Source organism: Octopus bimaculoides, chromosome 20 (assembly GCF_046866305.1).
Source record: "Octopus bimaculoides isolate indiv1 chromosome 20, ASM4686630v1, whole genome shotgun sequence".
NCBI classification, from domain to species: Eukaryota; Metazoa; Mollusca; class Cephalopoda; order Octopoda; family Octopodidae; genus Octopus; species Octopus bimaculoides.
In genome coordinates this window covers 44,648,301-44,672,538 of record NC_142947.1, presented here as the reverse complement: position 1 = coordinate 44,672,538, position 24,238 = coordinate 44,648,301, and the positions used below count along the sequence as shown (strand labels likewise).

The 24,238-nt window shown below is 39.0% G+C and overlaps 2 protein-coding genes across 5 annotated transcripts; both read right to left on the bottom strand.

The window, feature by feature from the left end:
• Positions 1 to 370: 370 nt before the first annotated feature.
• LOC106877461 (omega-amidase NIT2) lies at positions 371 to 17,488 on the bottom strand. Of its 2 annotated transcripts, none has more exons than XM_014926364.3 (9): positions 17,340 to 17,488; positions 14,011 to 14,126; positions 12,046 to 12,166; positions 10,483 to 10,571; positions 8,861 to 8,954; positions 8,207 to 8,281; positions 7,396 to 7,573; positions 3,342 to 3,397; positions 371 to 3,181 (listed from the first exon to the last, which is right to left on the bottom strand). In XM_014926364.3, exons 1-9 carry the CDS (start codon positions 17,353 to 17,355, stop codon positions 3,090 to 3,092), a joined length of 837 nt encoding a protein of 278 aa, XP_014781850.1. In that variant the 5' UTR covers positions 17,356 to 17,488; the 3' UTR covers positions 371 to 3,089. The 2 variants fall into 2 exon arrangements, with proteins under 2 accessions (XP_014781850.1, XP_014781851.1); XM_014926365.3 differs by lacking the exon at positions 17,340 to 17,488 and adding an exon at positions 15,470 to 15,610.
• Positions 17,489 to 20,429: 2,941 nt separating this feature from the next.
• On the bottom strand, positions 20,430 to 23,790 carry LOC106877460 (transcription termination factor 4, mitochondrial). Of its 3 annotated transcripts, none has more exons than XM_089338486.1 (2): positions 23,659 to 23,790; positions 20,430 to 21,675 (listed from the first exon to the last, which is right to left on the bottom strand). In XM_089338486.1, exon 2 carries the CDS (start codon positions 21,626 to 21,628, stop codon positions 20,531 to 20,533), a length of 1,098 nt encoding a protein of 365 aa, XP_089194612.1. In that variant the 5' UTR covers positions 21,629 to 21,675; positions 23,659 to 23,790; the 3' UTR covers positions 20,430 to 20,530. The 3 variants fall into 3 exon arrangements, with proteins under 3 accessions (XP_089194612.1, XP_089194613.1, XP_014781849.1); XM_089338487.1 differs by having other exon boundaries at positions 23,592 to 23,738; XM_014926363.3 differs by having other exon boundaries at positions 23,418 to 23,699.
• Positions 23,791 to 24,238: the final 448 nt, after the last annotated feature.

The following is a 24,238-nucleotide window of genomic DNA, read 5'->3' as shown; positions in this document are numbered from 1 at the left end:
CATGCCTGTTTGTACTATAGAATTTGGTCAGTACTGAAAGCAATGCCATCTTAATTCCCTTATGGAGAAATATACCTGCTATCCATGATAAACTCACCTTTCTGCCTCTTCTGCCAACAATGCTTGAACAACCAATCAATGAAACCAAATCGTCTTGAATTGCATTTGAAGACAAAACATGGTGGTGCATATGTGCACATATCAACAATTATTAATTTTTTCAACCCTATCTATTACACAGAACAAAATCCTTTTTTCAGTTTCTCATCACAGAGAAATCCTTGCAAGTGGATTTAGCCAAGTTGGTACCGACACACATTTGGTTTTACAGAATTATACGAACTGTAGAGTTAAGAAAACAAAACACAGCTTCAAGTTTGTTGCAAATATTACTTTATATTTTCTTAGAATTAAAAAATATTATCCAATAAAATAGAAAACCCACAGAATAAAAAAAGTAAAATGTACAAAGATAACAAAAAAAAATAATGGTTTCTGATTAAGGCCAGCAATTTTGAGGGGAAGGGGTTTAGTATATTCTATTGGCCTTAGTACTTGACTGGCACTTCATTTAAGCCTTTTGTTACGAACATGTCTGAGACTGGTTCCATGATAGAAACTGTTTTAAAAGAGATCTAAATGAAAACGATCAAACTTATATGTTAATATTCCACACACCAGCTTGACCCTTTAGCACTTACAATGGCCAAAATATTCTGTTTTATCTTTGAATCAGCCAGCTCTGCGCTCTAACACCAACTCATTTTAAAAAATAAACAATCACATTATTGATGAGACAATGCAATGATTAATTCAGATGAATAAACATTACATTTGACAAATTTGAATGTTGAAGGGTTAAACTGGACACATGTGGCCCAAATATTCTATTGCTTTTATGTTCAAACTGGCCGTATCCAGCCTCTCACACCTACCCTACAATACCATTCTAAAAATATACAATCACATCATTGAAATCTCGAAAGTACAAGATAATTAATTCAAAACAATGTGAGTAACTAAGCATTGCATTTGACAATAATTTGAATGCTCCAGGGTTAACGAGGACAATTATTTGAGTAAATTCTTCAATAGTTTAGAAATCAATTGAGGCAAAGGCAGTGTATTTCAACCAAAATATGGTAACAAAAGGGTCAATGGACCCCAGAGGGATGAAAGGCAAATTTGACCTTGTCAGAATTTGAACTCAGAATGTAAAGATATTTTGTTAGATGGTCACTTTTGCTTAATTTCGCTGCCCTCAAATAATTGCTTTTTAACTCATTCATGCCGACCATTTGTTTCAACTGACCCTTAATTTATATGGGTATAAAACAAATACTTGATACAAATTGTAATTTGCGTTTGTTGTTGGCACTCCGTCGCTTACGACGTCGAGGGTTCCAGTTGATCCGATCAACGGAACAGCCTGCTCATGAAATTAACGTGCAAATGGCTGAGCACTCCACAGACACGTGTACCCTTAACGTAGTTCTCGGGGAGATTCAGCGTGACACAGAGTGTGACAAGGCTGGCCCTTTGAAATATGGGTACAACAGAAACAGGAAGAAAGAGTGAGAGAAAGAGTACAGCAGGGTTCGCCACCGCCCCCTGCCGGAGCCTCGTGGAGCTTTTAGGTGTTTTCGCTCAATAAACACTCACAACGTCTGGTCTAGGAGGCGAAACCACGATCCTATGACCGCAAGTCCGCTGTCCTAACCACTGGGCCATTGCGCCTCCACTATAATTTGTGTATGCAGTCTGTATCAAGCGGATTTCAAAGAAATTTGTTCCAGTTGTTATTTAGGTCAAAATAATAAGTATCTGAATTTGCAGGCAATTTCATTCACTAGAAAAAAAGTTTGGCACGAATGGGTTAATTTAGGTCAAGGACAGCAACTTTTATTTTTTTCTTGGTGGGGTGTGTGAGAGATTTGTTGATGATAACATCAGTCCCAGTACGTGACTGGTATTTTATCAACCACATAAGTATGAAAAGCAAACACGACTTCAAGCAGCATTTCAAACTCAGTTATTCATGATAATAATAAATAATAATAATAAATTAATTATATTGTAATAATTGTTTCTAATTTAAACACAAGGTCAGTGTTTTTCAGGGGAAGGATTTAGTTGATATCATTGCCCACCCAACTCACATCCCCACTCTATACAAAAGGTATTTTATTTTATTGACCCTGGAGGGATCAGAGGCTAAATTGATGCCAGTAGGATTTGAACTCAAAGTGTAAAGAATCGGAACAAATACTGCAAAATATTACCCACCCCAACCCGAGGCTCTAATAATTCTGCTAATCTACTATCATTCATAATGATTATTAATTATAACATAATAATAATGGTTTCAAATTTTGGCACAAGGCCAGCAATTTCAGAAGAAGGAGTAAATCGTTTACACTGACCCCAGTACTTGAGTGGGACTTTGTTGGCCCTGGAAGAATGAAAGGCAAAGTTGACTTCAGCGGAGTTTGAACTCCGAACGTAAAAATAGACAAAATGCCGCTAAGCATTTTCCCCAATGTGCTAACGATTCTGCCGTCTTTTTAATGATAATAATAATAATAATAATAATAATAATAAATCTTTCTATTATAGGCACAAGGCCTGAAATTTTGGGAGAAGTAGCTAGTCAGTTACATTGACCCCAGTACACAACTAGTACTTAATTTATCGACCCCGAAAGGATGAAAGGCAAAGTTGACCTTGGCGGAATTTGAACTCAGAAATAAAAATGGACAAATACCGCTAAGCATTTCGCCCAGCGTGCTACTGATTCTGCCAGTTCACCACCTTAATCATAATAATCGTTTCTAATCTAGGCACAAGGCCTGAAATTTTGGGGGAGGGTGCCCAGTCGATTAGATTGACCCAAGTACGCAACTGGTACTTAATTTATCGACCCTGAAAGGTAAAGTCGACCTTGGTGGAATTTGAACCCAGCATGCTAACGATTCTGCTAGCTCACCACCTTATTAATAATAATAATAATAATGACAACTATAATTTGACTAAAAGATAAAAAAATAGTTAATATCACACAGCACTGTTTGTTCTTCCAATTAGCAAAATTATTCTGTAAGGTCAGAGACATTGTAAAGATCTTTCCTTTTCTGATTCGTAAGTGGTATTTGGTCACGCACTTCGTCAACGTAGTCCATATCTGCAAAAATTATACAAAAAAAAAAACATACAGGGAGTGGTATCAGTAGGAGGAGGAGAGGGAGAAACAATAGTAGGAGAGAAAGAAAAGGAGAAACAGCGAAGAGGAGTAGCAACGAAAAGTAAGTCAAGTTAAAAGCGTTTCAAAGGGTGTCACTTACCAAGTTCAGCATATACAATGTCTTCTTCATGCTCAGTGGTTGATATCACTTTACCCCTGTAATGGAATAGATAATATGTATATACATAGTTATTTTTGTGTGCGTGCATCATCATCATCATCATCGTTTAACGTCCGCTTTCCATGCTAGCATGGGTTGGACGATTTGACTGAGGACTGGTGAAACCGGATAATACACACACACATATATAGTTTATTTCTGTATTTGTAATGAAAAAAATATAACAAATTTATTAATCAAATTACTTGGTGATAAGACTGAAGTGAAGCATAAGCAGTGCATGTATTTTTATTGGCAGTATGACCTTCCCAAAATACAGGGTGTTAGAGCTAAACTTTACAGTTATTTATGTCTCCTTTTTTTTCAGGAACAGCTTGATATATTTGTGAACAACCAACAGTGTTGGAGAGCATAACAAAGTTTTAGTGGAGAAAAAGTTGGCTGACATGGAGGGCTGGAAGCCATCTGAATATTGGGGAAGAGCTACTTACTTCTATCATGGTGATTTGCACCAAATATCAAAATGCCACATGCATGTATGTATGTATGAAAAGGTTGCAAGGTGCAATGAAAATTTTAAAAAAATAAAAAAGAAATAAGCGGAAATTTTACTGGTGTGTCAAATAATAAGGCACCAAAAGAGAATGACTCTCCCCAGACACAAAAGTGTATATATATGAGTCATTTAACAACAAATTTGAATATGGACGGGACTTAGAGATGATGTCTTGGTATTTACCTCTTGTTCTTGATTTTTTGTTTGATTTTTTGTTTGTTCTTAAATTTATTTCCCTGAAGATGTGTAAGGCAAATAATATGTTTGACTTAAATTTGACTGTCAAATTTCAATAATAATGGATAGTAGCGTCAAAACTCTCTTTTAAATTTAAAACTTCGGATATATATATATATATATCATTATCATCATCGTTTAACGTCCGCTTTCCATGTCATTGTCGTCATTGTCGTCATTGTTGTTGTCATCACCATCATCATCATCGTTGTCGTCATCATTGTCATCATCACCATCACAATCGTTATCATCATCATCATTGTCATCGAGTCATCTTCATCATCATCATCACCATTTTTATATCTGCTTTTTCCATGTTAGCACAGGTTGGACCAGACTTATTGTGGCTTGTTTCTCTGGCCTCATGTCCCCTTCCATCACTATGTTGTGAAATAAAGTGTCTTGCTCAAGAAGCAGTAAAGCATGTCATTTCCAAATTTCTGGCAGAGTGAATTGCATCATGCTGTTTTTCACACAGACGGTGCCCAACTAACCCTACTATACTATGTAGTCAACAAAATCAAAAGCAGACAATGTACACACTCAAAATTAAAAATATAAAACTGCAACATTTTATCCATCACACCCTGTATATTTGTGTGTATGCGTGTGTATTATAAGTGACATTTTTTAATGCTTATTTATGTAATTTTTTTCTTTTACATTTTTCAGCATTTTGTAAGATTGGTATTGGTATATGCTATGATATCAGATTTGCAGAAATGGCACAGTTGTATGAACCTGTACCGGATGGAAAAACAATTTGTTGGTGGGTTTCCAACTTCAAACAAACATCATCGGCTTTGAACAGGAAAAGTCCTGGCCGTCCTGGGACCGCTACAGGGCCAGAAAATGACATAGCTGTGGCAGCTTCAGTACCAACAGTCTCCCAGAAGGTTCTGCACGAAAACACGTCATCATTGTCATTGTCGTCATTGTTGGACGATTTGACTGAGGACTGATGAAACCGGATGGCAACACCAGGCTCCAATCTAATTTGGCAGAGTTTCTACAGCTGGATGCCCTTCCTAACGCCAACCACTCAGAGAGTGTAATGGGTGCTTTTATGTGTCACCCGCACGAAAACGGCCACGCTCGAAATGGTGTCTTTTATGTGCCACCCGCACAAGCCAGTCCAGGGGCACTGGCAACGATCTCGCTCGAAAATCCTACGGGAGCCAGTCAGGCGGTACTGGCAACGGCCACGCTCAAAATGGTGCATCTCATGTGCCACCCGCACAAGAACCAGTCCAGGGGCACTGGCAACGATCTTACTTGGCTTGCCGGGTCTTCTCACGCACAGCACATTTCCAAAGGTCTCGGTCAGTAGTCATCGCCTCGGTGAGGCCCAATGTACGAAGGTCTTGCCTCACCACCTCAGCCCAGGTCTTCCTGGGCCTACCTCTTCCACGGGTTCCCTCAACTGTTAGGGTGTGGCACTTTTTCATGCAGCTATCCTCATCCATTTTCACCACATGTCCATACCAGCGCAATCGTCTCTCTTGCACACCACAACTGATGCTTCTAATGTTCAGCTTTTCTCTCAAGATACTTACACTCTGACGGGTATTCACATTGACATTACACATCCAACGGAGCATACTGGCTTCATTCCTTGCGAGCTTACGTATGTCCTCAGCAGTTACAGCCCATGTTTCACTGCCATGTAGCATGGCTGTTCGTACGCATGCGTCATACAGTCTGCCTTTTACTCTGAGTGAGAGTCCCTTTGTCGCCAGCAGGGGTAAGAGCTCTCATATATATATATATAGATATATAAACATATACAGGGTGCGACAGAAAGGTAGGTGCCCTGATTTCAGAGGTTAATGGAAAACAAACACATGAAGATGCATGAAAGAACTTTGTATTTCTATAAAGTTCATTAAATGTTATTTGCTTTTCTGTTTCAGGTAGGACCCAGCATGGCCTTGGAGTGGAGAGCATTGTGCATTTGTTGTTGGAAAGTTTGTTAAGAATACTGAATCCATTGTAACGACGCAACATTCCTTATGAAGACACTTTGCGTTTCTTTGTTATGAACCTGTACCGGATGGAAAAACAATTTGTTGGTGGGTTTCCAACTTCAAACAAACATCATCGGCTTTGAACAGGAAAAGTCCTGGCCGTCCTGGGACCGCTACAGGGCCAGAAAATGACATAGCTGTGGCAGCTTCAGTACCAACAGTCTCCCAGAAGGTTCTGCACGAAAACACGCATCTGCCTTACACATGTCCAATCGAAGTGTCCGCAGAATCTTACACAAATCTCGCCATACGCATCCCTACAAGATAATGGTTGTACAGGAGTTAAGTGAGAGGGATTTTGAAATAGGGCCAACCTTTCTGCCGAAAACAGTCAGCTGCTGATCCAAGGGAAACAACCCACTAATTCCGAAGTAAAACCTCTACACATCATGCTGGAGTACTGCCATAAAAGGTTTTAGTCGAAACAAACGACCCCAGGATTTACTCTTGCAAGCCTAGTACCTATTCTATAAGTTCTCTTTTGTTGAACCGCTAAGCTACGGTGATGTAAACACACCAACATCGGTTGTGAAGTGATGGTAGGGGTGGGGACAACACAGACACATACATACACATATATACAATGGGCTTCTTTCAGTTTCCTTATTTCTTTATTGCCCACAAGGGGCTAAACATAGAGGGGACAAACAAGGACAGACAAAAGGATTAAGTTGATTACATCGACCCCAGTGCGTAACTGGTACTTAATTTATCGACCCCGAAAGGATGAAAAACAAAGTCAACCTCGACGGAATTTGAACTCAGAATGTAACGGCAAACGAAATAGTGCAAAGCATTTTGATCAGCATGCTAACGTATCTGCCAGCTCACCGCCTTTCAGTTTCCGTCTACCAAATCCACTCACAAAGCCAAGGCTATTGAATAAGACACTTGTCCAAGGGGCCATGCAGTGGGACTGAACCCAGAACCATGTATATGTATATATTATAAATATTTAGCAAAGCCACCACTGCTGGGTGTTTCAATCTGCAGCTGAGTTTCTGATGCATTTTTTGTGTCTCTAAACCCTGTACGTGTATAAGACATAGTATTACATGGTGAATACAGCAGTTAGTTAGACATTCAGCAATGTATCTCTTACTTTACATTATACACTGGTGACATCATGCAATGAAGGCCTTTGGGTCTTACAATGACTTCGACCAATGGCTGACCAATAACCAAGTAGTTATGACAATGGGGTTAGACTTACCAAGGGCTAGCAATGGTACTGTGGCCCCATGCAGTGTACGATGCTGTTTCAGAACGGGCTGGTGAGACCGTGGCAACGTACAACTGGTTATCCAAAGCACGACTTCGCTGCAACAACTCCCAGTGGGCCGGGCCGGTGGTCATGTTGAAAGCCCCTGGGTACACAAGAAGCTTGCAACCTGGACGCAAACAGAGAAAAAGAACAATAACTGTACCATCATCATCATCACCATCATACACAATATGCACAAATGCACACACTCACACATACTGCATACATACATACATACATACATACATACATACATACATACATATATATATATATATATATATATATCATCATCAGCAGCAGCAGCGTTGTTGTTTAACGTCCGCTTTCCATGCTGGCATGGGTTGGACGATTTGACTGAGGACTGGCAAGCCAGAAGGCTGCACCAGGCTCCAATCTGATCTCGCAATGTTCCTACACCTGGATGCCCTTCCTAATGCCAACCATTTCCGACAGTGTAGTGGGTGCTTTTTTATGCATCATGAGGGCCAGTCAGGTGGTACTGGCATTGGCCACGCTTGAATGGTGCTTTTTACGTATCACCGGCATGGGAGCCAGTCAGGTGGAACATATACACATACACACACACACATATGTATATATATATATACATATATAAATCAAAGGTAATAAGTACAACGAACAGAAATCGTCAAAACATAACAAGCAAGAAAAAAAGGATGATAGCACACAACAACAGCAAACAGGACAAAACAAGATACATGGGTTATGTCTAGTGTTATCAGTAAACTGTACATACCCTGCTTAGCATACAACTGTGCCATTTCTGCAAATCTGATATCATAGCATATACCAATACCAATCTTACAAAATGCTGAAAAATGTAAAAGAAAAAAATTACATAAATAAGCATTAAAAAATGTCACTTATAATACACACGCATACACACAAATATACAGGGTGTGATGGATAAAATGTTGCAGTTTTATATTTTTAATTTTGAGTGTGTACATTGTCTGCTTTTGATTTTGTTGACTACATAGTATAGTAGGGTTAGTTGGGCACCGTCTGTGTGAAAAACAGCATGATGCAATTCACTCTGCCAGAAATTTGGAAATGACATGCTTTACTGCTTCTTGAGCAAGACACTTTATTTCACAACATAGTGATGGAAGGGGACATGAGGCCAGAGAAACAAGCCACAATAAGTCTGGTCCAACCTGTGCTAACATGGAAAAAGCAGATATAAAAATGGTGATGATGATGATGAAGATGACTCGATGACAATGATGATGATGATAACGATTGTGATGGTGATGATGACAATGATGACGACAACGATGATGATGATGGTGATGACAACAACAATGACGACGATGACGACAATGACAATGATGACGATGACAACGATGATGATGATGATGATGATGATAATGATAGAGACTAAACTTACATGTATTAAATGTAGTCAATTTATTGCCAGCGTTCAAAATTTTGGACTCTTGGAAGGATATTTTCCCAGGAATATTAATATCAAATAAATGTACCTGGTTTAGAAATAAAACATAAAAATTTGAAAATTTCAGGAAGGAAGGACATAATCTTATTAAACAAACTTTAGATCAGAACGAAGGTGTCTGGGACATATTTGACCCGTAAAGAGGCCTTTTCAACGTGGTTTGCCATGGAGAAAAATTCTCGCTTTAGATGAAAAGTGTAAAGATGCACCAAACTAAGTAGAATCGCTGTCATCCATACATACAGGCTTGTCCTTTACTGGTGCCAGTGCCGCGTAATTTCACCCATGCTGGTGGCACATAAAAAGCATCCAGTACATTCTGTAAAGTGGTTGGCGTTAGGAAGGGCATTGAGTTGTAGAATCTATGCCTCAACAGACAATTGGAATCTGGACAGCTCCCCGGCTGGCCAGCTCCATATCAAACCTTCCAACCCATGCCAGCTTGGAAAATGGACGTTAAATGATGATGATGATGATGATGATGATCTGTGAGAAGATGCCTCTACCCTTGTCCCCTTACAGCCTCTTTGAATTGTGAGTGATGCTGTTGACATTCTCGTTGAAGTGTTCCAAATTGACTACTTTAGTAGAGCCTGGTGCAATGATGGAATTCCTGAATGAGGACATTTCCAGAAAGAACAAAGGCTGACTATAATGGATTAGTGCAGCGTTTGTCCTTGTGAACAGTGCTGGACACAAAGTGAAGGTGATAAGAAGAAGGGGAGAGCTGGGCATGTTGGCATTAACCGAACGAAGGTGACATGAGACCAGCCGACACTAAGAAACAGGCGCCAGTTTAATAGAAGTATATGGGAGTGTGTTTTGACTTCATGGTGATTGGTCCAATAGGAAAAAATTAAAAATGTAATGGAAGAAACAATGATGAGGGAGTCTGGCCGAAGACCTGTCAAGCCAAGTGAGATCATAGTCATGGCTGATTCCAGGGTTTCGTAACTGGCACCCATGCTGGTGGTATGTAAAAAGCACCCATTACACCCTTGGAGTGGTTGGCACTAGGAAGGGCATCCAGCTGTAGAAACCCTGCCAAATCAGGGTGGATCCTGGTGCAGCTCCCCAAGCTTATCAGTTTTCAGTCAAACCGTCCGACCCATGCCAGCATGGAAAGTGGACGTTAAATGATGATGATGATGTGAACATCATTCAAGGCACTCAAAGGCCAAGGGTGGTGTAATTTGACAGAACAAACATTTCATCATCATCATCATCATTGTCGTCATCGTTGTTTAAGGTCCGCTTCCATGCTGGCATGGGTTGGATGGTTTGACTGAGGGCTGGCAAGCCAGAAGGCTGCACCAGACTCCAATCTAATCTGGCAAAGTTTCTACAGCTGGATGCCCTTCCTAACACCAACCACTTCAAGAGTGTAGTGGGTGCTTCTTACGTGCCACCGGCATGAGGGCCAGTCAGGTGATACTGGCATCGACCATGCTCAAATGGTGGTTTTTAACGCGAAAGTAATTTGATGTGAATGTCTAAATTTGCAGAACTATGCAAACCAACTGATATTGAAACTAATAAACTGTATGGAATTTCACCTTCTGATGCTGAGCAATCATCTCTCCGTCTGGGTTAAAAACAGGGCAGGTATTAAACAGTTTTCCATTCTTGGCTTCTGGAAGGGAACCTTGGATAAAAAAGGAAATAATAAAAAGAAAAAAAAACATTAGGAAGTACTGATTTTAAATTTTGGCACAAGGCCAGCAATTTGATGGGGGTAAGTTGATTTCATTGACATCAGTGTTTGGCTGATATTTATTTTATTGACCTTGAAAGGGATGAAAAGCAAAGTTGACTTTGGTGGAACTTGAACTCAGAACATAATGCTGCTAAGAATTTTGTCCAGCAATGCTAATGGTTCTGCCGGTTCATTATCTTAAAGCAGTCAAAAATATTAAGATTCAGAATAGAAGGGGTGGGCAAAAATGGGTGCTGAACATAAGGGCTGAATTCCAAATGACCAAAGTCAGAATATTTAATGGTAGGTCTAATAGGCAGTTATGTGGAGTGGGACAATTACAATTAGGTGATGGGGTGGTGGTGGTGGTGGTAGTGGTAGTGGTGGTGATATGGTGGTGGTGGTAGTGGTAGTGGTGGTGGTGGTAGTGGTGGTGGTGGTGATAGGGTGGTGGTGGTGGTGGGTAGTTTTTATCTTTTATCTTTTATCTTTTACTTGTTTCAGTCATTGGACTACGACCAGGCTGGAGCACCACTTTAAAGGGTTTAGTCAAACTGACCACCTCCACACTTATTTTTTTTAAAGCCTGCAACTAACTTCATTGATCACTTTTTGTCAAACGGCTAAGTTAGACAAGCAGATAGATAGTTAAGCAGATAAATCAATATATCATTAGACACACAGACAGATAGATGGATAGATAAATCATTAGACAGAAAGATAGATAGTTAGACTGGTAGATAGATAAATAGTTAGACAGCCAGATAGACAGAGAAAATAAGTAGTTAGAAAGGGAGAGATGATATATCATTAGACAGAAAGATAGGTAATAATATTGTTGTTGTTGGCACTCCGTCGCTTACGACGTTGAGGGTTCCAGTTGATCCGATCAACGGAACAGTCTGCTCATGAAATTAACGTGCAAGTGGCTGAGCACTCCACAGACACGTGTACCCTTAACGTAGTTCTCGGGGATATTCAGCGTGACACAGAGTGTGACAAGGCTGACCCTTTGAAATACAGGCACAACAGAAACAGGAAGTAAGGGAGAAAGTTGTGCTGAAAGAGTACAGCAGGGTTCGCCACCATCCCCTGCCGGAGCCTCGTGGAGCTTTTAGGTGTTTTCGCTCAATAAACACTCACAACGCCCGGTCTGGGAATCGAAACCGCGATCCTATGACTGTGAGTCTGCTGCCCTACCCACTGGGCCATTGCGCCTCCACAGGTAATAACAAAGTCAGTAGCTAAATAGTTAGACAAGCAGAAAAAAATAGTTAGACAGGCAGAAAGAGAAATAATTAGACAGGCCAATAGATAGACAAAGAGGTAATAATGATTTTTTTTACTATTTATTATGATAACGATTTCTTAATTAGATAGGTGTATAAATAAGGAAAGAAATTTAAAAAAAAATGCAACTAACCTCCAATTACGTAAACTTTATTTTGTTTTGCAGCTTTACTTAAGACTTCAGTTGAAGCTCCAGGGATTTCCTCGGAATATTCTTTGAAGTAACCAGTGCCATATGGAGAATTGAAGCATTCCTGGAAGTGAGAGAAAAGGAAACTTCGAATAAACATATATATTGTTGCTGTTGCTGTTGTCATGGCTTTCAACATCACATCATCATAATCTCCACCACCATCCTCCTCATCTTAATGTCCACTTTTCCATGCTTGCTTGCAGTGGATGGAATTTTTAGGAGTATATTTTCTACAGTTGGATGCCCTTACTGTCACCAACCTTCACCAGTTTTCAAGGTGATATTTCTCCTCCATGGCCAGACCAGATGCATAACCAGGTTCTAAAGTGAGGGGAAGCAAGCACATAAAAAAAAAGGCACCATGGCACATACATATATCGTTTCCATGTATGAGTTCAGTTCTATATTTAAGAGATGAGGAATTATTTACATTATTTACATTTGACGGATATTTGTCCTCATCTTGTTTGTTGTTAACACAATATTTCAGCTGATACACCCTCCAGCCTTCATCAGACACCTGATGAAATTTCCAACCTGGGTTCTCATTCCTAAGGTATTTTTCAATGTTATTATTATTATTATTCAGGTCACTGCCTGGAATCGAACTCGGATTTTTTTTTTTCCAACGGTTGTAATGGATCCTCTCTGAGTTCGATTCCAGGCAGTGACCTGAATAATAATAATAATAATAATAATAATAATAATAATAATAATAATAATAATAGCATAAAAAAATACCTTAGGAATGAGAACCCAGGTTGGAATTTTCCCCATAATTCCAGTCTGACTTCGGCTTGGTTTCTACAGCTGGATGTCCTTCCTAACGCCAACCACTCGGAGAGTATAATAAATGCTTATGTTAGTATGCTGGGTGAAATGCTTAGCGGCATTTCGTCTGTCTTTACATTCTGAGTTCAAATTCTGCTGAGGTAGACTTTACCTTTCATCCTTTTGGGGTCAATAAATTAAGTAAACTGGGGTCGATCTAATCAACTGGCCCCTTCCCCAAAAATTTCAGGCCTTGTGCCTAGAGTAGAAAAGATGTCTATGTGTGTATATATGTGTGCATGTCTGTGTGTGCTCAGGTATTTATATGTGTGTGTGTATATATATATCTATGTCTTTATTGCCTGCAGGGGGCTAAACATAGAGGGGACAAACAAGGACAGACAAAGGGATTAAGTCAATTAAATCAACCCCAGTGAATAACAGGTACTTATTTAATCGACCCCGAAAGAATAAAAGGCAAAGTCGACCTCGGTGGAATTTGAACTCAGAACGTAACGGCAGACGAAATACCGCTAAGCATTTTGCCCGGCGTGCTAACGTTTCTGCCAGCTCGCCGCTTTGTGTGTATATATATATCATCATCATCATCATCATCATCATTTAACGTTCAATAATCCATGCTGGCATGGGTTGGATGGTTTGATAGGAGCTGACCAATCGGAGAGCTGCACCTGGCTCCAGTTGTTTTGTTTGACATGGGTTCTATGGTTGGAACCCTTCCCTAACACCAGCCCCTTTACAAAGTGCACTGGGTGCTTTTTACAGGGCCCCAACATGGATGCTTTTATGTGACACATGTGTGGGAGGCATATGTGTGTATATGTATGTGTTTGCCCTTCACTGCTTGACAACTGGTGTTAGTTTGTTTATGTCCCTGTGACATAGGAGTTCAGCAAAAGGTACTGATAGAATAAGAAGCAGGCTTAATGAAATAAGACCTGGGGTTGACATGTCCAACTAAAACCCTTCTAGGTGATGCCCCAGCATGGCCACAATTGTTCAATGATTGAAACAAGTAAAAGACAAAAGATAAAGATCCCTGTTCCAAAAATTGTTTTAACTGTTTCTTGATGTTTGGAATCCCATTAAAATCAGAATGTAATTCTTACTTACGGGCAGCGCAACAATGTCAGCTCTTTTAGCTGCTTCGGCAATTTTGATGGAGGCATTGCGTAGGTTGTCTTCTTTCGAAGCAGTAACAGCCAGTTGAATGAGAGCAAGTCGTAGTTCTGAGAAATAAAACATAAAAGAAACAGAAACGGTTAAGGTAAGAGAGGAAATGGAAAAGTGCTAGATCAGTGAATCCCAAAATGAGGCCTTGGAAAATTGTGCCAAGGTGGACTTTGACTTTCATCTTTTGGGGTTGACAAAATAAGTAGCAATCAAGTACTGGGGGTCAATGTAATCAACTATATATATGTGTGTGTGTGTGTATATGTTTGTGTGTCTGTGCTTGTCCCCCCAACATCGCTTGACAACCGATGCTGGTGCGTTTACGTCTCCGTAACTTAACGGTTCGGCAAAAGTGACTGATAAAATAAGTACTAGGCTTACAAAGAATAAGTCCTGGGGTCGATTTGCTCGACTAAAAGGCGGCGCTCCAGCATGGCCGCAGTCAAATGACTGAAACAAGTAAAAGAGTAAAAGAATGAGAGTAAAGAGTATATTCGTATTTCAAGTTCTATTTTTTTCTGTTTATACCAACACACACACACACGTCCGTGTGTGTGTGAACACGTACGTAAACTGACATCTGATACAAAACAAGGAATCGCAGACTATACTGGACTTTCCGAAAATCTACAAAAATTACGAAGTGTTTTATTGTTTCCAAAATATACTATAAAAACCATAATTAAGAAGCTTTAATTAATTTAGCTTTCTTCGTAATTACATGCTTTCTCATTCGCTCATAAAATATTAGTTACACAACACGGTGTGCAATGCCCGAATATCTACAAAATATTCTAAAGTGTGTTGTTTTATGCCTGTATAATATACCATAAGACAGTCATTAACTAGGCTTAATTAATTTTGCAGGTGCCTTTAATGTAGCATGTCGTTTTTCTGTGGCCCTTTTCTGTTTGTATCTGGAGGTCGTTGTTTACGTACACGCCTGAAAACTTAGCCATATACACATTATACACACATACGCATATATATACAAATATATAATGTAAAGAGTGTGTGTGTTCACGGGTAACATAAAACACAAATGCCGACCCTGGAGCGATTTGAACTCTGAAATATAATGATATACCATAAGGGTATATAGACTCGCTATAGAGGTTAAAGGAACATTGATAAAGATAGGGAAAAATTAAATAATATCGATTAATTTACTAGATTAATTATAAGTATAAGTTCATTAGAGATAAATGCGAGCTGTCGGTATCGATAGAAACATGCTATGTATTTCTGAAACGTGTACAAGGAAGAAAATTACATTAAAATATAAAATATGCGAAATGTTTTGGAGTAATGATGAAATAGGAGAGAAATGAGTTTATACTTTGAAATATGTACTGTAATACTTAAAATAGTAATATAGAAATTTGGAACCAAAACATACTGGACATGTTTCTTGCGGGGAAAAATTAAAAGCCGACTCGGCAGGAATTGCTGATATAAAAACCAAAACAAACCGGAACGAATAATAAAATAGCAGTATTGCAGAGAGATTATGAAGACAAAAAACGAACATTTAGGAATAGCCGTCTTCCGTTTTCTATATTAATTTCATTTATAGACGTCTCTAACGAATAGCGTCGGAAATTGTTTTGCGCTCCAAAAATTGTAATTTTTTTTTTCAGATGTCTAAGTTACGAAGATTACAAATATTCTTCTTACCAATTCACAAGGTTAACACATCTGCTAATTAAATTATATTCTTTTAATTGTTTCAGTCATTTGACCGCCTTTAGTCGAACAAATCGACCCCAGGACTTATTCTTTGTAAGCCTAGTACTTATTCTATCGGTCTGTTTTGCTGAACCGCTACATCACGGGGGCGTAAACACCCCAGCATCGGTTGCTGGGGTGGGGGGACAAACACAGATGCAGAAACACACACACACACACATATATATATATATATATATTATCCAACGGGTTCCTGTGCAGGTGGCACGTAAAAAACATCATTTGAGCGTGGCTGTTGCCAGTACTGCTTGATTGGCCCTCGTGCCGATTACACCAACCACTAACCCATGTGCCTTCACTATATATATATATGCGAGTAAAAATAAATACAAAAAAGGTGGTTTTTTTGTATGATTGTGTATAGAGGAATATATTATTTTGTTTAAAAGAGTTCCAACACTGTCTGTTTTTTATGTTTTATTTATATTCCTGCAGAACCAATGTGGGGTATAGAATATGGAATATACAATATATAATATAAAATAAAATAAAATAAAAATGGATGGCACCATGAAATAAAGTATTGAATGTAGATGAAATATTGAGTGTTCAGTATAAAGGATCAAATATATAAATATATAAAGGCGACTCGAGTTTCAGGGCTATTTCCCTTCGTCATGGCCGGTATGACAGACTTTAAAATATATGTGTATATCTTTCTCTTTATATATATATATATACATACACACACGCAGATATATATATATACATATATATATATAAATATATATATATATATATATATATATATATATATATATATATGTATATATATATATATATATATATATATGTATATATATATATATATATATATATATATATGTATATATATATATAAGGATTTACTTTTCGGAATGAGATAAAAAAAAACCAAGGCTGTGTATAATATAGAACATTTATAAATAGAAGGTCTTACAGCTGTTTCCAGGATATTTAATATATCCCTTCATCGGAGACGGTATGAGAGGTTGGTTATGCAATAGTTAGTTTAGATAAGATAAGAAATAGAGAGTGAATGTAGGGATATTGTATTTGTAAATCCATTGTTTAGGCAGAATGGTATACATATAAGATTCCAATACCTTGTGAGTAAAATCCAATAGTCTTTAAGATTGGTCATTGCCTTTATAAATCCATTATTAAGATTTTAATACCCTATGAGTAAAATCCAGATATAGATAGACAGATAGATACATATATATAGTAATACCTTTGTGTTTCTACTCCATGTGTGTACATAGGTAGATAGTGGGGGAGATGAAGATATCGAAGAGAAAGATATACACATATATTTTATATATACGCATATTTTTATATATATGTATGAATGTACATTATACATACATACAGACACGCACACACATACATACATACACACGTATACTTACATATATATATATAGACAATCATACATATATATATACCTACATATATAGATACATACATGCATAGCTGTATGTATATGTAAGTTGTAATCTTTTTGAAAAATATTAAGAATGCCCACTTGTTCGACTTACTTGGTTTCGTTGCCATACTCCTCAAAAGATAATCTGTAGATTAACAGTACTTTCTGTCTGGACTGTAAACCCCTCCACGCCCCCCCCCCTCACCAAACTGTGAAAGTCACCCTCATTAAACTGAACTCAAAATGTTGATTAGTCACGTGGAATTGTAAATATTGTTCATCTTCAGGATACAACAACAACGACGATACCGATAATGATAACAACAAGAACGACTAAAGCCACCACCACTGGCCACGTTTGGATGGTGCTCTTTACGTGCTACCAGCACGGAGCCAGTCAGGTGGCACTGGCAACAACCCACGAATGAATGGTGCTACTTGTGTGCCACCAGCACAGGAGCCAGTCAGGTGGCACTGGCATTGGCCACAACTACAATTCCACTTGATTTGATTTGATTTTGATTTTACTCGACTCAATAGGTCTCCTCAAGCATGGCATGTCGCCTGACAATTCAAAGGTACTTTTTAAATGGGTTGGTTATGTGACACTGATATAGGCTACGGCTGTGATGTCACTTTACTTGCCAGGTCTTCCCAATCACAGCATATCTCCAGAGGTCTCAGTCTTTTGCTGTCTCTACCTCTGTATATATATGTATATTGTGTGTGTGTATATATATGTATACATATATACATACATCATCATCATCGTTTAACATCCGTTTTCCATGCTGGCATGGGTTGGACGATTTGACTGAGGACTGGTGAGCCAGCGGCTGCACCAGGCTCTAATTTGATCTGGCAAAGTTTCTACAGCTGGATGCCCTTCCTAATGCCAACCACTCCGAGAGTGTAGTGGGTGCTTTTATGTGCCACCGGCATAAGGGCCGGTCACGCGGTACTGGCAATGGCCATGCTCAACTGGTGTTTTTTAAAAGCCAAAGGCACGGGAGCCAGTCCAGCGGCACTGGCAATGACCTCACTCAAATGTTTTCTTTCACATGCCACCGGCACAAGTACCAGTAAGGCAACGCTGCTAACGATCACGTTCAAATGGTGCTATTTATATATATTAGTCAAATGACTACACAAAAAATGTGTGTGTGTCTGTCTTTGTATGTCCTTCATCAGTGTTGGTTTGTTTACATCCCCATAACATAACAATTCAGCCTAAGAGATTGATAGAATAAGTACCTGGCTTGAAGCAAAAAAAAAAAATAAAAAATAAGTGCTGGGTTTGAATCATTTAACTAAAACCATTCAAGGCAGTGCCCCAGCATGGCCACAGCCAATAAAAAGTAAAAGATAGATATGTTTTGGGCCAGTGCTGTATTTTCTGATAAGGATTTTAAACATTTCTCAAAGATAAGCAAAATGGAAAGCATTTGTATGCAATGTCACATCTTCAGTGGAGTCAACAGATTGGACGAAATGAAGCTGTCAACCAGATTTGGTCTGTCAGCCCTACTTTATTGTTCCCTGATGTAAAAAGTAAGGCAATCTTTCACTCCCTCTATTGATAACAATGCAAATGAAACATATTTTAAATGGTTCTTATTTAAGACATTTGGTATCATCATCATCATCATAGGTAGGGGGGCTCTGAAAGGGGTCTCAGGGAGTAGTGTCCCTGCCTTGCTGACCTAGTTTTCCACCACATTTCTTAAAAATCATGGTAGAGGCCTTGGTCTCGGGACCACTCATGTCTAGAAACTGAGGTTGGGAGTAAGCAAGGGCATGCTTCCTGTAGAAAATCCAGCTCCAAAAAAGCCTCATGATAGCAAAGGAGAATGGGCACCAACCAGCCCAAAGTTTGGGGTGGGCTGCACCTGCCTACCTCGGTTGCTATGGCATTGAGGTAGATCCATCCACCCCTGTTAACAGGGACAAAACCCAGATTTAAAACACTGGATGATGATGATCATCATCATTTAACATCCGTTGTCCATGGGTTGGACAGTTTAACAAGGGCTGGTAAGCTGAGGGGCTCCACCAGACTCCAGTCTGATTTGGCATGATTTCTACAGCTGGATGCCCTTCCTAATACCAACCATTCCGAGAGGGTAATGGGTGCTTTTACGTACTACCAGCATGGGTGCCAGTTGTGCGACACTAGTATCTACCACACCTATGATTTCACTTGGCTTGATGGATATCTTCCTTTTCAAGCACAGCATATTACCAAAGGTCTCAGTCATTTGTCATTGCCTCTGTGGGGCCCAGTGCTCAGAAGGTGCTTTTTGCATGCCACCAGCATGGGTACTAGGGAGACCCAGGAAGACATGGGATGAAATAGTAAAGACCAATCTCAGGATGTTGGGCCTCATGGAGGAAATGACAACGGACCAAGATGCTTAGTCGTACAAGGTTCTTGAGAAGACCTTCCCACGTCAGTGAAACTGAGTTCTAGAAGCACTGTGTGTCCCACCCACAGGTAACATAAAAACTTCTCACACACCCAACCCCAACAAACCAATCTTTCTTGGTCCTCTCACTTTTGATTCTGTGAACCATTCAAGATGTGACAGTTGGAAGAAGAGAGGGCTGCTCAGGCAGTCAACAGGTGTGTATTTCACCCGAGGGCACTGGAGAGCAATGTTTAAATAAAGTGTTTTGTTTCAAGACATAAATATACTGCCCAGTGTAGGAATTGAATCCACACCCTTATGATAAGACAATATGAGCCCAACGACATAACCACAAGCATGGGGAAGTCATGAGGAATTAACATCCAACCATCCATCTACTTTCTCTGCCAACTGTTCTTGGAAGTGGGGATGGTCACGAGGGTTGTCTTTGGGCCCTATCAAGAGCAATTGTCATTACACTTTCAAGCTGGATTTCCAAATATGACCAACTGAGACTATGAATATCATCCAACAATATTGTTCTTGGTCTGCAGCAAGGTCTTCTGTCTTGAAGATTCTTTACTGCGACATTTTAATCCCACATTTGTAGTAATGGAGTTGTGACCTCTCAAAGCAGTGAAGTAAGAGTTTGACCTGAAGAGATTCCCTGATCTCCGAGCAACGCACTCTGTTGAGTAATGGTACTCCAGAGATCCTTTGGGAAAAAAAACCCATTATTAAAAAAATAAGTCACTGTGGTGATTAATTACAGCTAATAAAACAACAACGAAACATTTTACTTGAAATATTTATTTATCAACATTATTATAATCGTTAGCAATGTGATAATGCTCAACATCATCATCACCACTGTCACCATCATTATTACCATTCATCATTTATCATCATCATCATCATCGTCATCATCATCATCGTCATCATCACCATCATAATCCTTGTCATCATCGTTGTCATCTTCAATTTCTTGCTGCAGCAATTTGCAAAATGTTTGATAATCCTTTTTAGACATATTCCCAAATTTCTCAGCAAATTTTTTGTCAGACAAATCTAAAATTGTGTCGAGGCGAGGATTCAATTGTTTCTCTTCTTTATGTTTGCTTTTTTTGAAGAATCCAGTTCTGTACACCCAAAGATGTCTGGCTCTGATGTGATCCAAGGAATGATGAAAGAGATTTGAATATCTCATCTGTGGTTGTGTGATGCCCATTTCGGCAAAAACATAATTGAATTTCTTCATAATTTTTTCCCAGTCTTCAGTGAGAATGTATGGAGACTTTCGGATCAAGAAAATAACATCATCCATTTTAAACAGAGTCTGTAATTCCCTGGCTCTTTTCACCAACATATTTGGTTCAAAAGACACAATCGCTGGGTTATAAGTAATCATCTGCCTCAAACTGTTATCAGAGATTTTCAACGTCCGTAAACTGTTAAATACGGTACTTAAATGGTTAGGCTTCTGGCCAAGAATAAGGGGATAGTTGTGTAAAGTTTTCAACAATGGTTTGTTTTTGATACCATAATCATTCAGTGTCTGAAGAACATTTTGCCAATTTTTGACAGGAATCTTCAGCAATTCTGGGTTGTCCCCCAAGAATGCTTTTATTTCATCCAATGGCATGTTGAGACCTTCAAGTATAGAGATGTAACTACAGATGGTTCTGTCTGGAACTGAGGCAATCATTTTATCAATGTGTGTTGCCTTTTCTTTAATACTTACGGCCAACTCAGATACATTGTAGGGGTGAGGTGCTTGGTTAACGATGTACCTTTTTGGTTGGCAGCAGACAAATGCGGGAAGAAGTGGAAGATTTGGACATGGTGGAAATAAGTTTACAGATTTACTTTTAAACAGTGGACAGTGGTGGTAAACATTTTGTTGCTTATGTAATACTTGCCTTAATGATTTTGAAAATAATAGACTGACATTTCTCCAGTCAAAGAGAGATTGTGGAAACTTGTTAGACAGCATCTCCAGTCATACCATATTCTCAAGATTGTCAAGAATTTCGTAAATACCTGCAAAAGAAAAAAAAATCATTATATTTTGAAAGAGCTATACTAACAAAAGTCTATAAATACACTCACCGGTTGCTTTTTGCTTACATTTTTTTCCTCTAAAAACACTTGTTATTCATCTATATTTCCTCCAAAATATTTTTCATTAGACATACTATAGCTGAGGGTTAACCAATATCTTGTGAGCGAAATCAGTACAAGGAAAGAGAGTGACCTCGATGAGCCACACATCTTGCTACAGTGCCTTCTGAGCCACTGACCATATTGGCTTCTTCTGTCTCAAGTGCCATTCCAGTTTTCATGCATTTGCTGGTATTCTCGACTTTGTTTTGCTCACTAACTGAAATGAAGTATCATGATGTGGCCATCGTTGTGCTCTACAGACTCCTGGGACCCATATGTGAGAGTTGTCCACATCCGAATATGTGCAGTTGACAGGTCAACAAACATACTACTAATGTACACACTACATTAAACACCACATATATATATATATATATATATATATATATATATATATATATATATATATATATATATATATCATCATCATCCAGTGTTTTAAATCTGGGTTTTGTCCCCGTTAAAAAGGTATGCCTAGATCTACCTCAATGCCATAGCTACGAAGGTAGGCAGGTGCAGCCCACCCCAAACTTTGGGCTGGTTGGTGCCCATTCTCCTTTGCTACCACGAGGCTTTTTGGGGATTCAGGTGCTGTGTATGTGTGTGTGTGAGACAATTCTTCAGGTGGCCATGCTAGTATCACAATTCTTAATGTGATCCAAAAGAGAAGCTTGTTACAAAGTTAAAGAGATTGCGGTAAGTGTTTGTGTTATGAAAGCATTGAGGTTTTGGTCGTGAAATGATGATGGTGATAAAAACGGTTTCAAATTTTGGCCCAAGGTCAGCAATTTTGTGGAGACGGGGCAAGTCAATTACATCGACCCCCAGTATTCAAGTCATTCTTATTTTATCGACACCGAAAGGATGAAAGCTAAAGTCGACCGCCGGCAGAATATAGGCATTCGGGGGTGCTAGAAATAACAGCCAAACATTTTAAAAATGATACTGTAATGTCTTGAAATGTTGAAAAAAAAAAAAAAATGAAAGAAAGACACACGTTAGTTAAAGAAATCCTCGATACACCCACAGGAAAAAAAAAAAAAAAAAAGGACCTTAATGCTTGAAATTTTCGTATGACTAGGTTTGCCCGGAATTAAGCATTAACTATAACACTGAATAATTTTTTCAGTGCCTGCTTCTTCAGTTTTACACTGCAAGAAAAATAACGTTTGTTATTTCTTATAAACTAGAGGTCAAGTGATCATTACCAAAAATAAACAGCATTTATTTAGTCTTTTAAATTCCTACGCTATAAATTCAAGATGACTTAAGGGAGTTTTATTGGCAAGGTCAAGATAAGGGGTCTAATATGAGAAATAAAAAAAAAACATACCGCATTTCACGGCATCGCGGATACTCTTTAAAGACAAAAATATATCTCGATGATTTACTGAGAGTTCTAGGGGTCCAACTTTAAGCTGATTGGGGATTATCATGTAACTTAGTGTCTCCGTCATGCATGACGGAGACACTAAGTTAAAGGTATACATGTCTGTGGAGTGCTCAGCCACCTACACATTAAGGAAAGATGTAGACTATAATTGACTTTAACAAAATCTATATCATCGAGATGTCACTAAACCATTTTGGTAAAGAATGTGAAAGTGTTGGGACCTTACTGCTTTTTTTTTAGTTCAAAATGTTCAAGTCAAAATCGGGGTCCATCTTCGAGGTCGAAGCATCCTTCACGGCAGGGTAACAGGAAAAAAAACCTTCCCCAAATTTACATTAAAACGAAATTTGTGAGTGTATATATTTAGTTAATACGAAGGAATAACGGTATATATACTAACCATTTAAGAAGAATAAGGAATGAAGCTATTTCCCTAATTTCATGATTAAAAGACAAAGACTCCCTACCGAAGTTTTTCAGAGTTTTCGCTAGAGGACGGTGTCGAGGTAAAGTTGTTCCCCCTTTGAATATTATTCCACCACAAAATGATTTCTTTAGATTTATCTCCCATTTCGTATTACTAATAACGCGAGCCAAAGTTTACTCGTTAGAGCGACCTGCGACATTCCTTACCGTATTTATTTACTTATGTGGAGGTGCAATGGCCCAGTGGTTAGGGCAGCGGACTCGCGGTCATAGGATCGCAGTTTCGATTCCCAGACCGGGCGTTGTGAGTGTTTATTGAGCGAAAACACCCAAAGCACCACGAGGCTCCGGCAGGGGATGGTGGCGAACCCTGCTGTACTCTTTCACCACAACTTTCTCTCACTCTTACTTCCTGTTTCTGTTGTGCCTGTAATTCAAAGGGTCAGCCTTGTCACACTGTGTCACGCTGAATCTCCCCGAGAACTACGTTAAGGGTACACGTGTCTGTGGAGTGCTCAGCCACTTGCACGTTAATTTCACGAGCAGGCTGTTCCGTTGATCGGATCAACTGGAACCCTCGACGTTGTAAGCGACAGAGTGCCAACATATTTACTTATATCC